Source organism: Colletotrichum tamarilloi, assembly GCF_030869305.1.
Source record: "Colletotrichum tamarilloi strain Tom-12 chromosome Unknown Scaffold_5.1, whole genome shotgun sequence".
Lineage (NCBI taxonomy): Eukaryota > Fungi > Ascomycota > Sordariomycetes > Glomerellales > Glomerellaceae > Colletotrichum > Colletotrichum tamarilloi.
This window is the reverse complement of record NW_026849388.1, coordinates 551,663-567,017: the sequence shown is the minus strand read 5'-3', so window position 1 is coordinate 567,017 and position 15,355 is coordinate 551,663. Positions and strand designations below refer to the sequence as shown.

Here is a 15,355-nt window from a genome sequence, read left to right as displayed (position 1 = left end):
TTAGCCGCATGCGAGTTACACCTAGATTTAACGGTGCAACGTTTCAAACAAGCTTCTTTTCTTAGTCTCCTCATAGGTGCGCATGCCTCGACTTTATTGCAGCTGCTCACTGTACTTGAAACATCAAGAAACGGAGCGCCGGCGCCGTGGCGCCGTGATGCAACCCCTAACCTCTTGGCCGCGCTATCGCAAGGATGAGAATGCTACTACAAGGGAGTTAGTTAGAATAGGCACGATCTTCTTGCAACATATATCCTTAATTTCCAACTCGCTTGGGCAAGGGGCCGGAGCAACCTCCCAGATGGTGGTGCTCTTGGAGTATAAGAAGGGAGGCGGTCGAAGACGAGGACACGGAAGATATTGCAAGATCATCACCAGCATCCTGTACTCTAATCTCACAAATACACACTCACTCTTTCTGCAAATATGAAGTTGTCACTCCTTGCCGTCATCGTGGCCTCCGCCTCTGCCGCTCAAGGCGCCATCACATGGACCCTTGAGAAGGCCGCCAACCCCACGGCCGACCAAAGCGACGCATACACCAAAATCGAAGCCGCCATGAAGCTCGCCGTCGCAAGACACGCAAAGCAGGGAAAGGCCAGCAAGACCATCCGTGTCTACTACACACCCGGCGTTCCTACTGCCGAGGCCAACTACAACGGTGATCTCCGCTTCGGATCGAACCGATCTTACATGAACGAGCGTACGGCACTCCACGAGATCTCCCACACACTCGGCGTTGGTCAGACTGCCGCCTTCGACTCCAAATGCGCGTCCGGCAACTGGGCTACGGCATTGCCCCTGCTTCGCTCCTGGGATGGTTCCAGTGCCAAGATCAGCTGTGGCGGCTCGCATTTCTGGCCGTACGGGCTCAACTACGATACCGAATGGAGCGAGACAAACGCTGACCGTCACGTAAAGATCATCAACGCCATGATTGCTGATGGTATGTAAGGAGAGAGGGATTTCACATTTACCAAATTCGTGTACAAACTTCATTAAACGGCATTGAACCCTATGGTTCATTCGACTGTATATACATCACAAGACCGCAAGAAGCAAATCGTCCTGGCCTTTTGTTAAATACAACATTCGATCTCAAGAATACTGCAGCGTTTCTGGTGAAATTTTATGCTTTCATTTGTTTCTGAGGCCTGTCATGATTTGGTTTCGTGAGTCAAACGCGAGATCCGGCGGAAGGCGGTTGCAGAAGCTTGAACTGAAGTGTTCAGGATGGTACAATGCGTTGGTCTGCTGTGTCTAAATCTAGTGATGAATTTGCCCCAGGCGCTGCTAACGATTGATCCAAAGTGAGGAAAGCGGAAAACGGAAAAGGCAAAACTTCCGTGTCGAGCAACCCTGTTGCTGTTGCACAATCTCATCAGCAGCAATATCTGCGTCGTCTGTTGTTATGACTATCACACCGTAAACATTTCTCGCCCTCAGAAGCGACTAAGGAAAAATGCTACCAGAGGTGTGGTGAAAGACGGAAATGAGAGAAAGAAGAAAAGCAGAGCAAATAACAGAAGTACACACGACGGCATCTATCTCCTATCCTCATGCTACCTCCAACGCCAAAGTTCGTAATACCCCAACGAAATTCAAGGACTCGTTATCAATTCTAGTGTGCTGAAAGCCGTGGGTTATGTAACTCCATGGCGCGTCCATCGTTTCAGTGGAATTGAGTGAAGTCGAACAAATTCGAGTTGAGTTCCTTGAAGTCGAATTCCTGACCGTCGCCCACATGGTTGGGGCCAGTAGCTGTGACATGGTGATTGGCATGGTGATTGGCATCTTCATGCAGGTGATGTTCACCTTGGAAGCCACCGTTGAATCCACCATTGACGACATCACCGAAGCCATCGCTCAAAGCCCGAAAAACGGGCTCATTGAGTGATGAAGTGCCCGGGAATATATTCGTCGTCGGAGTGCTGCCAAACGGGGTTGCAGCACCAGCTTCCTGGTCATTGAGGCCGTCGAGATAGCTGCCCAGGTTGACCGGGATCGGGATGGCATATGTCGTATAGCCATTCTCGGTTCGCATCGGGTACATGATCTCGGAGCCGGATATCAAAGAGACGCCACCACTGACGCTCGCAGGCACCTTGAAAAGATAGTATGCCATGGGAGGGAGACCCTCGACATATATCCGTGCTTCGTTTAGAGGTTCGTCATGCTTCCAGGCTTCGATCGCCTGCCTATACAGGGGCATATCGTTACCCACATTGAGATGCTGGGTCTGCCACTCCTGCTTGATTTGCTCTACCTGATTATGCTGGCCCGAATACTGTGCCTGGTGGAAGGGCTGCTGCTGAAGCTGGGCGTCGTTCTGGGCATCGTGTTGGGCCAGGCTGAACTGTTGAACGTGGTGGAACAGCAATTCTCCAGCTTGCTGTTGAGGGTTGAGGATGTCGTGAACTCGGTGACTTGGCTGCGCTTCGTCGTTGTGCACATAATGACCCAACTGAGCAGGAGCCTGGTAAGGAGCCTGGTAAGGAGCCTGATAAGGGTCCTGGCCAAAAGGAACTTGAGAGGACTCTCCATCCTATCCGATGTCAGTGATTGCAGAGGAAGAGGTGGTTCGAAATTTACCTTTTTGAGAGCCTCGTTGATATTCAAGGACCCCTCGTCATCGTGTTCATCCACCATGGCATCGTAAGCCTCGCCATCGTCCAATTCTCCCTTGCCTGCTGCGTTGGTAATCAACTGCTAGTTGTCGCCTTGCTGGCAGGGCTGGAGAAACGGCTCATCAAAGCTGATGGGCCTGATAGCATCCTCATTCTCGGCGGTCGGCGTATTGATATAGCCGCGGGTGTTCTGGTCTCTCTCCAAGCTCTTGGCCTGGCTGGGAAGAGGTGGAACACAGTAGCCCATCTTGAGAAGTCGCTTGCGCTCCCGGGCAAGGAATTGAGTGAATGCTGTTGATGTCACTCCAGTGAAGCACTGGGGAATGACATCATCCCAGGGCATCTTGCCGTGCTCTTTGGCACAGATATACTGCACCCAAAGGAGTGTCACAAGCAAGGGTTCTTCCTCTGCTCCTTCAATCAATCGCCATGAACACTATTCCGATGAAAAGGATTCTACTTACTCCTCCACTGGATGAGGGCCCGGTTTTTTGGGCGAGTGGTGATCTTGACACCCTTCTTAGGGACTTTCTGTTCTTTGGCAGAGGTGTTCTTTCTCGCCGTGGTATTCTTTCGGACTTTGGCATCCTGTTTCGCCCTCGGGATACCAGGGAGCTTGCCCATGGACTTCTTGGAAGGCGCCATTGTGGCAGCTAAAAGCGGATTTTGTTAGTACGGAATGCTATCACTGAGTTCTGCGCAAACGACAGAATGCCGGTAGCCAAGCAACAAAAGAAGCCACAGGTGGATTCATGCAGACAAGAGAATGGTGAGTAAAAAGGGGTGGTGAAACGCAAATCATCAGGCAAAAGCAATCTATCTCAAATAGAACGCAGTCTTTGTGTAATGGAGCGTTAGGGGGAGAAGCAACGTGAAGAAGGAGGGTCAAACCAAAGGAGGGATGAGGCATGACTTACCACGGTGATGTCAAGTAAATGAGTGAGGAGTGAAGAGGTTTGAAGGGCGATGCGTGAGTCTGAATCGTCTGAATATATCCACGAGGTGTTAAGGAGCACTTCTCGTAGTGGTCGTGATCGAGATGAATACGGAAGGGATCTATAGCGTTTGGTGTTTTGTGGTAGGCAATGGAAAATAGATGCGGAAATGGGCGCGGAAATGGAGAAAAGTCAGAAGTCACGACTTTTGGATGGGTGTGGGTGGAAGAAAGCAGAGCAAGCTGGGAAGCAGGGCAGGGTCGCGAGGCTATTGACAGAGAAGGGCGGTTGGGGCCCGTGGGTGGGCAGGTCGGTATCGACCCCACTTGAGGTGGCTCGTTCGGTAAGGTGTGAAGGCGTCTGCCTCGAGCAGAAGTTGAAGACGCGTTGGGAGTGTTTGGGTTGTCGAAGGTGAGGGAGGCGGACGCGTATGGGATACGCGGTGGCCTGCCAGGCAATCTACAATCTAGGTAGCTGCTATAAATGCGGGAATGGCTTCAGGCGTTACCGGGTGATCGCCTCGTTTCTGTCATATCTCGTGAAACAAAGCATTTCTTTTTCTATGTCCTTACGGTGCCTTCGAAGGGCGATGATAATATCTTCATCACTACCCACAAATGTTACAGGGATAGACACCATGTTCTTCTCGCAGTGCCCCTGAGAGACGACAGCTACTCCAGCGGACGGGGAGATACAAGCCCTTTGAAGATTCCCTGTTGCCTCGAGGTGGGAAGTCGACTCGTTGTGGGACTGCTGCTTATGGGGGATATCAAAGGGTTTACGCAACAAGGCGACAAATCTCGCAAAAAATTGATCTCACGAGGGAACAAAATACTCAATGTGAAACGAATTATTAATCTCGTGGTACGTACGAGTCAAACTACCAGTGATCTACAAAACCAATTTCCTCCCATCATGCCTTCCATCTTTCCAAAGCTTGGTGATCGGATGTGTCGTGTACGTCTCAGAGGGGGGAGTGCTGGCCACAAAGTCGGACAGCTGAATGTTGAAGCTTCGTCATGAGCTTCATTACTTGGAACCCGCCTCCTTATTCGATTGCTTTCTTCCAGTGATGGTTCGCAAGAATCTTCTGAATCTAGACTTCGTGGACTGCGAACCCATGATGCAGCCCTTCTCGTACTTTTGTCCTGAGACTTGGACTGCAGAAGCGGCCAGTCGTGCGCTACCGTCATAGAGTTCTCCGCCAGACACTTGGTATTGTGGCACACGTGTAGCTGTAGCGTAGCCGGGGGGCTGATCGTAGTTGGATTGGCGTTGCTTGCTGGGGAAGTGTTGCTGAGGAAGAGGAGACAACTGCTCCTTGATTGCAGCTTGGACTGCGGCTGCAATGATGGCGGGTAAGTTGGTGGTGAGTCGGTTCAGGTCAGTTTGAACCATTCCCAAAGCTGTGTTAAGCATGCTGAGGGAGCCATTGAAAGTGTTGCCCTGTGTCGCCAGAACAGTGTTGAGTGTGTTGATTTGAGCGCCCATTGCAGTACTCATGGCCTCTGCCGATGTACCCATTGCAGAACTCATGGCCTCTGCCGATGTATCCATTGCAGTAGTCACAGCCTCCATGGAAGTACCCATGGTGGACTGAAGAGTCGACATGATTGAGGCGAGGTTGTTGAGTTGTGCGGTCATCGCACCATCGAAGCCATCAAGTTGGTTATCGAAACGACTCATATTGCCCTCCATGCGAGTGGCATTCATGCGCAGAGGATTGGCGACGTCAAGAAGAGTGCGCTCCGCAATCTGCATAAACTCCTCGGCGATGGCGTCCAAGTCGTCTTGGGTGGGGTTGTTGATGCCCTTGCGCTGAAGTGCCGCCTGTGTAATCTCCAACATGCGCGCTTCCTTGTTGATTGAGCTCATCCAGTTTTGAAGTCGGTGATCCACCTCTTGAAAGTTGGCTGGGGCACCTTGCATCTCATCGCGGGCCTTGATGCGACGAGCAATGTCGACCTTGAGGATGTTGTACTGGTCTGAGGGCGGTGCAGCAGGATCGCCACGAGCATCGCGAAGGCGTTTGAGGTGCTGGTAGTCCTCGATAATGGTTCGGGGTTCTTCAGCTGCAGAATCGCTCTTTGGGAATTCTCCTGTCTTGCGTGCCGCAGACACCGTCTGAGCCATGGCTTGAATGTGTCCTGGGGCGTATGGAGTGTTGCCCACCAAGACATAGTTGGCGAAGCTTGGCGTCACGACAAAATGGGCTTGAGCAAGACTGGAAGACTTCTCTGTGTCTTCGTTCTCAGTGGTCGGGAACGACACCTCTGTGTCAGTGGGAGAGTCAGGCGAAGAGAACAAGCTGTTGGTGTTGCTCGAAGTGCCGGATCGGGGCGACGAGGCGCCAGACGAGAGCTCCCAATGACTGCCCATGTCGGCATCAGGTGAGAGCGGAGAGGCAGACATTGCGTCGCGATGGATTGATGTCGTAATTCCAATCGCGTGATGGGGAATGAAGAGTTTGATGACTCCGTCTGTTGAAGCAATCAGTTATTTGTCCAAACCTCGAAGCTTGAGATGGGAAGAAAAGAAAGAGGCGAAAGAGGCCGCGGCCGGCGAAGTACATACCAATGGGTCCAGAAGCTGGAGATGTAGAAGGGAAGAAATACTTCTTCTTCAATGACTACGAGATGCTTTGCTTGTCGTTTGATGGATTGAACGAAAATTGATTTCTTCAATCGTTCGTCTGGTGGAGGGGACGGTTGCCGCGATGAAGAAGGGAAGAAGAAAAAAGACAACTTCGCTGGGTTGTGGGAGGGGGAAGAAATCAAATTTGCGTGTACGGCCCACACAGAGGAAAGCCGGAAAATTTTGGGGGCAGCTGTTTGTGTGCTCTCGGCTGAGCTGGCCGAAAAATGTTGCCTTGGTGAGGTGAGGGAAGGAGGTGAGGTGGGAAGAAGATGGGAGGAAGGTGCGATGAGAAGGTGAGGTGTGGATGGGGCACTCTGGTTGGCTGCAGAGTCTCCGGACTGAGAGGTCAGGCAGAACGTCCACGGGTGCAAGTGAGCATGAGATGCTCCGGTTGACCTCAGGTTTCTCCGAGAGTACGTGAGGTGTTTTCTTAGATTGACATTGGGAAGGAAGGAGGGAAGTGCAGAGGGAAGTGCACCTGCCTGATGTACGCTTACCTGTCTATATTGCCTTTGTGACCACCCGAAGATGCTGGAAGCCAACACGCTCGTATCCTTGGTGACTTGTCACGTTACCATAGATATCTTGCGTCCAGAAGATTCAATTGGCAATGCGAAGTCTCTCTGTGCTCTCGAATTTAAGATGCAGACCATGTAAAATGGAGTTGGCTGGCATGGGTGGAAGATAGTAGATGCCCCAAAGGCAAACGAATTCATCGGGGCGTAAATGAGCAGGAGTCACGGGCTTGGAATGACTGATATGGTATGAACTTATCACATGAGATTTCAATATCAATCACTCGCAAGATTCCCGCCGCGCGCGCAGCAGCAGCACCGTCTGAAGGCCAGAAGACCCGGGACGGCAAACAAGGCATGCGATGAAGCAAATTGGGTAGCATCATGGACCCTCATGACAGACTTATGTCATATCCTATGCGATTCAACTGGCGCAGGATACGACAAGCAATCGCCGTGGTGAAAGGCAGGCACGGAACTCCACGAGGAGGCTATCCTTACAAATGAAGTAAGGGTGTCGTTGAAATTGAGCCCCAAATGCTCCGGAAGAAGTGGGATAACCCATGCCGACCGTTGCCGAGACAGTTCCACTTTCCCAATCAGGCAGCGCCATGGCGGAACCTTCAACAGCACGCACCATTCTCGAGTCTCACGAAGCCTGTATGAAGATCATTGCATTGCGAAAGAAGTGAACGTCACTCGTTCTATTTCTTGAGTCTCTAATTCACCCTAACCATTTTCACTCCCATGTATGAGCCATCTCTGCGAGCGCATGTTGGTGAGCCATGACGGCAACATCGTCCCTGTAAAGAGCCAATCTCCAATCCTACTCAGAATTTGTTAGAAAAGTCTTGGAAGAACTGACTAAAAACTACTCACATATCCCGGCTAACTGTGCTGCTTCTAGCTCCCCATGTATCGCGCACGTATCTGGCCATGCGTAGACTGGCATTTCCTGTGGGAATCCCCAGCCCTGATAGCAAGCTGGCATGTCGCTAAATCTCGGCATGCTCGTCGGCCTTGGGACCATCTGTGTGAAACCCTCGGTATTAGTATCGCTCGAAACGGACGCGGAAGAAGGACTTCGAGATCCGCCGCAATCGTGAATCGGGCAATCGCTCGTCTTCTCCACAACGTAGAGAAGTTGCAAGTCATCATCGTCATCGCCATCGCGGCCTCGGGGGATGTCGTTGTACGAACCGTTGGTTGAGTCAGTGCCAGAGGCCTCGGGGTCGTCCTTGACCTTGAACTGAGGCAGATCCTCAGCATCGTCCTCGTCATTGTAAGACGAGACAGCCGGGTGGTTAGCCAGCTTAACGCGCTTCGTCTCCTTAGTAGGAGTCTCAGTAGGGGTGCGCTTGCCCTTCGACTTCGGCGTAGCCTTGCCCGGGGTCTTGGGGCTGGCGCTGCTGCCACCAGGAGGTGCAGCACTGCCTATGGGGCCAGCCTTGGACAAGTCGCTAGTCTTCATGCCATGAGGCTTGAGGATGCGCTCGAAACGCTTGGCACTGGACGGCATGCCAGGTCAGCTTGTTCCTGTCGAAAACTTGACGAGGAGCGTGGGAAGAAATTTGACTTACGCAGCGGCCTTGGACGCGATGTTGCAATCGGTAGCAACCGCCTGGAAATCGATCTGTTCTTGTTAGATGATTTGAGTCTCTAGATGTAATCAAGTGATATGGCACTTACCTTTCCACTGGAAGAATGCTTGATGCAGTGAACCAGGAAGGTCACCTGGCCCTCAGCATCGGTTCCGACAGAAGCCATCTTGAGTGGAGTGGAAGAGGTTGAGTATGGGTATTGTTGGGGGAAGTTAAGTATGAGTAGTCTTATATGAAGATGAATTCCGAAAGCAAGGCCCAAGAGCTGGAAGGTTGAGGGGTTGTTGTGAAGAAGAGTTAGGTTGGTGAGAAGTTCTGGTGAGAGGCTGGCTCAAATAGTCAAGCTTGGTCTCTGATGGACTGGGATTGGCAAGAACCCAGGAGATGAGGCGGGTACAAGTGGTTCAAGATGTGGACAGGTTAGGCAGGTGCCTGAAGGCTCTTATCAATATGGCGGGAGCAGTCCGGACCGTCAGTGGGTAGTCAAGACGAACGACCATGGCAGTCTGGACGAAAGGCGAGAACAGTCTGGACGAAAGGCAAGACACTTGACGACACTTCAATGATCAGGTGATAAGGCGAGAGCTACTCAGACAAGAGGCAGGAACAACTAGTTCAGAATGTGGCTGATCAGGCAGTTGACTAAAGGAACTTCACTGTGCTAGCGGGAGAACTTAGGATACACATTTGAATATTAGACCATATGGTGAGATCTGTCTACCTGAGACAAGAGGCACTCACAGGTGGTTCAAAACATGAATGAGGCAGATCAGTCGAGTGGTTGAAGGGTCGTATCAATAATGGAGAAGATGCTCTAATCGAAAACAAGACCAGACGAAATAGCGAGAGCTACCTATCTAGACAAGAAGCAAGAGTATGCGGTTCAAAAGGTGACAAGAGACAAGGCAGTTGGTCAAAGAAATTCCAACAAATGGCGAGCAAAATCTGGACGAAAAGAAGACCAGACGACAACACAATGATCAGACGTTGTTCAGACAAGGCGAGAGCCACAGAAAGAACGGGAATACTAATCTAGATCTTGGGATGATTACAAGACATAGCTATACGGATCAGACCCTGCTTGATGGACCATTCCTCGACCTAGAGACAATTTCTAGACCCAGAAAAATCAGGCTGAGCTTCAGGAAATCAAGAAATGAAGGGCAAATAGGTAGGCTTTACGATGACATTATGGTTTCGAAAAGGATACGGCTTCTGAGACGAGTTAGAATTGAGTTGCTCAAGCTAGCATATCCTGCTATCACCCAACCCCAATCCAGATATTCCCCACGCTAAGACCATATGCAGAGAGTTCGCCGGCTTCGTATCCCTTTCCTGCTGAGCACTGACTGGAACACAGCGTTCAGTCACAGCGAAGACATTCAGTCGGAGTCGCTATCCGGGTTATTGAGCTCTGCCTTGGCAGCAGCTTCGCCATCGGTGTCAGACTCGAGCTTGCCCGTGATGTCCTCGTCAACGTCAGAGCCGGAAGACTCGTTCTTCTTGGCGGTCTATTAATGGTCAGCATAGGTACTTGACGGAGGAGATACTTTGAGGATTGAAGAAAAAGAAAATTCCGGGGAATGAATTGCAAAAACATATCATACGACTCACCTTCTTCTTGCGCTGGGCGATGCCCTTCTTCTTGACGGGCGTCTTCTTCACTCCGACAGGCTTCTTAGCAGGGCTGCCACCGCTGGAGCCATCAGTGGCGGACCAGCCATGCTTCTTGGAGATGGTACGAAGGCGGTCTCTGGCACTCTTGCCATTGGCCAAGCCCATGATACCGGCGACGTTTTCATAGTCGATGTCAGGGCGCGTATTCATGCTGTCAAAGACAGCCTTGACGAACCTGGCCTCGGTTTCCGTGAGGATGGGGAGGGCGGACTCGCCCTCGGTAGCAGTGGACTTCTTGGGAGGCATTATGCTAGCTCAAGTCAGTAAAATCTTCAGTGAAGGCTTCTCAAGTATGAGATATGTGAGAGTAAAGTAACTTACGATGGTGTCTGGTGATGTGTAGATATCGATGTGGAGAGTAATGCTGGATTTTGCAAGTTGTCTATGTGTCTGCTGAGTGACCTGGGAAAAGTGTGGGAAGAAGGAAGAAAGAAAATTTCGGCTTCAGCCTCAGTAGAAGGGGTTTTGAGTCCCCCATAGGCACCGGTCCATCAGTCGAGAAGGTGCCCTCACTCAGAGTACCCGCCTTGTGAGGCTGCTGTGCCCGTACGGGGCGGGAGCAGATCAGTCAACGTTCCGTCAAGTTAGGCTACCGAGGGAGGCTGGCAATACTGAAAACTGGAAAAGTGTGGCAAGATAGATAACAATGGAGGCGAGAAGAGACAAGAAGAGCAAAGACAACTGACAATTCTGATGGAGAGAAAGATAAATAAATGAAGGACCTCACCACAAGTGACTTCAAGGTTGTTTTGCTGATCCTATACTTTTCTTACTGACATATTGAGGCCTAACGAGATCAGGTCAGACTCAACGGTGATGGGCAGTGGCTTTTGGGTGTTGCAGACTTACTCATCTGAGTATCAGGCCAGACATGAAGCGTGATCTCACATATGGACAGATGTTACTCGAGTGGCGTATGGACTTGAACATTCCCAGAAGTCACGACGAGAAGGGTAAAAGTGCTCCTGTAAACTCGAGATCGTATCGACTTCCTGGCTGGGCTATCCCCAGACTATCCTGGCACCGTGGACATATCGTATAGGCCACGCCTAGAATCCACCTCTCCAAAGATCTCCGTTCCTGAACATCCACTCATTCTCGGCAATCTGGTAATCGAGAAGTCTTCTTAAATGTCGAACACTTCTTCCTTGGTCTTGATGACAGCCTTGTCATCACCGGCCTCGTCCTCGACCTCCTCATCCTCGACCTTCTTATCCTTGACGATCTTCTTGCCCTTGGCGCCCTTGGCGCCAACTCGTCCAGTGGGCTTCGTGACCTTCGAGCCAGAAGTCGGGGTGCTGGTAGAAGCCTGCGCAGCCTTCTTCTTGGGGGTGGCCTGATCAGCCGGTGTGAACTTGCGCTTGATCTGACCCCACCTGGTCTGAACGTCAAAGTATTAGCACATGTTGATTGCGTAAGTATTTTTGTCAAGGGGACCGCGAACGTACTCGAGCGACACCCCCGCTTTTGAAGCCAGCGGCAACAGCGAAGCTGTCCCAGTCAATCACGGGCTTCTCGGTCATGTGCATAAAAACATGACACATGAAGTTGACATCGGATGCGGACATCTCAGGAAGGTTCTGGTCAGCCATGATGTTCTTCTGAAAGATTTTTGTCAGTTTGATAAGTTCACTCTGGAAGTGATGATCGGATAGAGCATACTGTGGTAAGTTCTTAGTGTGTGAAGGTTTTTGCTGTGCGGCGGAGATATTTTGGCTAAATCTCATCAGTATTTTGAATTTAGAAGCATTTTTGGTTGAAGGAAAACTTACTTCTATCTTGGTGACTTGGTGATTGTTGCAGAAGCAGGTATTTTGTGGTTATGGGTGCGTGGTTGTGGGGGATGAAGAAGTTTTGAAGCTCACTTGAGTGTGGATAATATGAAGTCGGGAGATCCAGTGAATCGGAAAGGAAAGAGGAAAAAGAAATTCGCGCTGCAGTCAAAAAACGGAAGGATCTAGGTAGATGGAAGGAAGTATGGGTTAATCAGGCAGTGACGCGGTCGACGGTGGTTCCGGTCTTCCATACTTACCTAGCAATAAGAACCAATATGTGCATTTGTCCTCGATTTTGATAGAGATCCTGAATACATGATAGGAAAATCATCACAGTTCTCAAGTGAAGGCAATTGTGTATATCGCTTGGTTATCAGGGGCCATTTAACGTTGCGGACTTGACATCTAGACTTTTGACTTTGTTCCCATACCCACGCGTGGACAACATCTCTGAAAATCGTTTCTTCCCGAACGCCTATGATTAATATTATTCTAGGGTTATGTGACGAGGTGACATGGGATTTCAACAGCTATCGGTTGCCATGGCCCTCCTGGGTACAGCCACGGCAACCACAAAGATCGCGATGTTAATTGAGTACAAATAAACCCAAGAGACTCTCACTCTTTCCAAATGTTCAGGGGGCTGAGATTGTATGTTTGATCGGGATTCGGCACAGAATACCCCTAGTAGTATGATTCCACACAGCCACATTCTCGTTGGTACAAGAATTACCTCGTGCATTTCGACCGGCAGATACTGGCAGCCACCTTCCTGCCTAATGATTGAACACATGATGTGGAAAAAAAAATCCATTCTCGAAGCAAAATCCATGGTAAATGGGGTTTGCAAGCATGTAGATGTTGGCTATGGCTCTGATGGGGTTCTACACACCCGGCCAACAAAACAGAGTCCTTGGCGAGCCGTTGGTTCACGACTTAACCCACCGAATCGGGAATACTGCTCGTTGAATCCTCCAATCAGCGATTAACAAATCGAAGAATGTTTTGAGGGGCCTGGGGAAGGTGTCAGGGTGAAGGAGTCTTTTCCGACATGGTCGCAGTTCAATCTGATGCGGCACAAGACGACCCCAGCCACTAGGTTCTATGTCTTTTGCCATTTTGCGATATTTGAGTCCGAAGACCTGCAATTCCCTCCAAATCATCTCGATGCAGAACCAATAAATCATGCCAAAAGAAGAGGTCTACGATCTTCATCCTCACGGTTGGGAGAACGACCCAGAAGTGGAGAGATTCAGAGTCTCTACCCTAGATTATTTGACGTGCCAAACATATAACCACTACGCCGTATTCTTCCGCCTAGACGATGCCGCCAAACCAAGAGTGATCGAAGTTCTGAAAGCAGGTCTTGAGAGAACGCTTGCTCAGGTCCGCCAGTTAAACGGAAGAATCGAGAAAGACCCTTGGGGCGACTACTCCTTCACCAAAAGAAAGGACTCGACCGTCCGCTTCGTCGTTCAATGGCTTGATGCCCCAGAGGATGCCGACAAGTATCCGTCCTTCGATGACATTGAGAAAGCCAACTTCAGCGCCGTATCCCTCGGCGATCTCAGGCTCTGGGCCGTGTCACTGATGACTTACGGCGAGAGGCCCGAGGCGACTCCGGAGCATAGTCCCGTCATGGCAGGCTTCAAGGCAAACTTCGTCCGCGGCGGACTCGTCTTCAGCACGCACCACCATCATTACTCCCAAGACGTCATGGCCTGGGCCGGCTTCATCCACCAGCTGGCCGAGAATTGTTCTGCGTTTAGCAATGGCACTCCCTACCCTTCGTGGGACCCGGCCTGTAATGATGTCTCCCGCTTTCTCAAGCCCGAGCCTCCAGGGGAAGAGAAGGTTGATGGACCACCGCCACCTGACAGACACCCCAACCACAAAGTCGGAATCTGCCTTCTCTTCCATCTACCAAAGAGTAAAGCCGCTCAGCTGAAAGACCTTGCAAAGCCTGAGGACGGTACGTGGGTCTCGACTTACGACGCCTTTTCGGCGTTCATGTGGCGGCACATGACTCGTCTCAGAGCCCCGGTGTTCAAGACTCCGCCAGAATCAAAGCTCTTCTGGTGCGAGACCATCGACATGCGTCGACGTCTGCACAGCCCAAAGGTGCCCGCTCGCACTCAGCAAAACGTCATGTACGTGGCCATGTCTACGACGGCACCCGTGGAACAACCCACGGTATCGGAGCTCATCTCAGACTGGCCGTTCTGGCGGGTAGCTCGGTATGTGCGACAACTGACGGACAGCGTGACGCAAGAAAGTCTCGACGAAACGCTCAAGATGGTGGCGACGATCCGCGTGAAGTCGAGCCTCAACTCAAGAATCGATTCGCATCCGCCCATGTCGACCATTGTGGTAGACCACCGTGACGCCAATATTCCTTCGGCAGACTTTGGCTTCGGGAAGCCTGCGACTTATCGATACCTAATGGGTCGAATATCTGAGGGTGGCATTCTTGTCTACCCGCCTCGAGATCCGACGCCTGAGTCAGATGAGGGTCTGGAGATTGCCATCATGTACGAGAAGGAACTGGCTCAAGCGCTCATCAAGGACTCTGAGTGGAACAAGTTCTTCGAATACAGGGGCGTTGATGCCGAGCATACCGAGGTGTAGATATGGCAGATACCTGAGAAATGCGATTTTCAGCTTCTTTTTCTTTATCTTCTGTGTGGATTGTCTGAGCCATCATCGCTTTTTGAAAGCTGTTGATTCGGCATTCTCGATGACGAAAATCAAGTTGTGCAACACCAAACCCTTTTCCCAGTCAATGCTCCCTGTTGCCATAGTTCACGACCCCTAAGTATCCTTTGAGCCTGTTTGACACCTAAGTGACGTCTGGAATATGTCGCGCAGCCCAGTACTTAAGTACTTGGTATGTCCAAATTGAGGTAAGTACAGCTAATTCTGATATTGGGAAGATCTTAAGGAAACCAGTATCTCACCGGAGAAGTGCCAAGGAGCCCTAGTGATGCTTTCTTACACCAGACACGGCTCCCACGTGAACGGATGGGTGCTGACACACTCGCAATCTCAGCTTAGGAATCGGCGCCTCCACTCTGACATGGCGGCATCGGTTCCCGATGGTCTCCACAACGGAGCGGGACGCATCTCACCAAGCAAAGCCCTCGCCTTATCAAATACCGACATGGTACTTAGCTAAGCCACCAACGTCTGCCCCATCTTCCCATCGCCAAGTAGGCAGGACGTCATATTCTGAAGCTCTACGTCGGTGGGGCTGGGGAAATGAGGTTCTGCAGCTCGTCTATCTTACTCAATGCTTTGCTAACCTTGCTCGCACTGCGTTAGGTAAGGTAGGTAAGGTAAATTCTTCTCGGTCACATCGAATTTGTCGAGCTTAGTCAAGCCCACGCATCGACTGCCTCCAGGCTCCCCAGCAACGAGATCTCGGAAGAGGGAACAACTCCATGACGGAGACCGGATTTACAGAGAAGAACGGCAATGCTCACCTTTCTCCGCAATCTCAATATGCGGGTGTGGGTCGCACCGAGCGGAGTTCCACCTCGAAGCAACCCAGGACCGCTCGGTAAGCGTGAACCACCCAATGACAAACAT

At 50.9% G+C, this 15,355-nt stretch overlaps 9 protein-coding genes across 9 annotated transcripts; 3 read left to right on the top strand and 6 right to left on the bottom strand.

The window, feature by feature from the left end:
• Positions 1 to 426: 426 nt before the first annotated feature.
• CTAM01_02293 (ricin B lectin) lies at positions 427 to 954 on the top strand (the record flags this gene model as incomplete). Its single annotated transcript, XM_060518332.1, has 1 exon — positions 427 to 954. One exon carries the CDS (start codon positions 427 to 429, stop codon positions 952 to 954), a length of 528 nt encoding a protein of 175 aa, XP_060386965.1.
• Positions 955 to 1,672: 718 nt separating this feature from the next.
• CTAM01_02292 (uncharacterized protein) lies at positions 1,673 to 2,649 on the bottom strand (the record flags this gene model as incomplete). Its single annotated transcript, XM_060518331.1, has 2 exons — positions 1,673 to 2,545; positions 2,593 to 2,649. 2 exons carry the CDS (start codon positions 2,647 to 2,649, stop codon positions 1,673 to 1,675), a joined length of 930 nt encoding a protein of 309 aa, XP_060386964.1.
• A 60-nt stretch (positions 2,650 to 2,709) lies between these two features.
• Positions 2,710 to 3,272, bottom strand: CTAM01_02291 (uncharacterized protein; the record flags this gene model as incomplete). Its single annotated transcript, XM_060518330.1, has 2 exons — positions 2,710 to 3,035; positions 3,092 to 3,272. 2 exons carry the CDS (start codon positions 3,270 to 3,272, stop codon positions 2,710 to 2,712), a joined length of 507 nt encoding a protein of 168 aa, XP_060386963.1.
• A 1,319-nt stretch (positions 3,273 to 4,591) lies between these two features.
• Positions 4,592 to 5,974, bottom strand: CTAM01_02290 (uncharacterized protein; the record flags this gene model as incomplete). The annotated part of the gene is made up of 1 exon (XM_060518329.1): positions 4,592 to 5,974. The coding sequence occupies one exon, from the start codon at positions 5,972 to 5,974 to the stop codon at positions 4,592 to 4,594; it is 1,383 nt and encodes a 460-aa protein (XP_060386962.1).
• Positions 5,975 to 7,453: 1,479 nt separating this feature from the next.
• On the bottom strand, positions 7,454 to 8,481 carry CTAM01_02289 (uncharacterized protein; the record flags this gene model as incomplete). Its single annotated transcript, XM_060518328.1, has 4 exons — positions 7,454 to 7,517; positions 7,608 to 8,222; positions 8,295 to 8,347; positions 8,404 to 8,481. The coding sequence occupies 4 exons, from the start codon at positions 8,479 to 8,481 to the stop codon at positions 7,454 to 7,456; spliced, it is 810 nt and encodes a 269-aa protein (XP_060386961.1).
• Positions 8,482 to 9,697: 1,216 nt separating this feature from the next.
• CTAM01_02288 (uncharacterized protein) lies at positions 9,698 to 10,238 on the bottom strand (the record flags this gene model as incomplete). The annotated part of the gene is made up of 2 exons (XM_060518327.1): positions 9,698 to 9,826; positions 9,930 to 10,238. 2 exons carry the CDS (start codon positions 10,236 to 10,238, stop codon positions 9,698 to 9,700), a joined length of 438 nt encoding a protein of 145 aa, XP_060386960.1.
• An 880-nt stretch (positions 10,239 to 11,118) lies between these two features.
• On the bottom strand, positions 11,119 to 11,719 carry CTAM01_02287 (uncharacterized protein; the record flags this gene model as incomplete). The annotated part of the gene is made up of 2 exons (XM_060518326.1): positions 11,119 to 11,373; positions 11,441 to 11,719. 2 exons carry the CDS (start codon positions 11,717 to 11,719, stop codon positions 11,119 to 11,121), a joined length of 534 nt encoding a protein of 177 aa, XP_060386959.1.
• Positions 11,720 to 12,459: 740 nt separating this feature from the next.
• On the top strand, positions 12,460 to 12,756 carry CTAM01_02286 (uncharacterized protein; the record flags this gene model as incomplete). The annotated part of the gene is made up of 1 exon (XM_060518325.1): positions 12,460 to 12,756. The coding sequence occupies one exon, from the start codon at positions 12,460 to 12,462 to the stop codon at positions 12,754 to 12,756; it is 297 nt and encodes a 98-aa protein (XP_060386958.1).
• A 196-nt stretch (positions 12,757 to 12,952) lies between these two features.
• Positions 12,953 to 14,395, top strand: CTAM01_02285 (uncharacterized protein; the record flags this gene model as incomplete). The annotated part of the gene is made up of 1 exon (XM_060518324.1): positions 12,953 to 14,395. One exon carries the CDS (start codon positions 12,953 to 12,955, stop codon positions 14,393 to 14,395), a length of 1,443 nt encoding a protein of 480 aa, XP_060386957.1.
• Between the last annotated feature and the right edge of the window lie 960 nt (positions 14,396 to 15,355).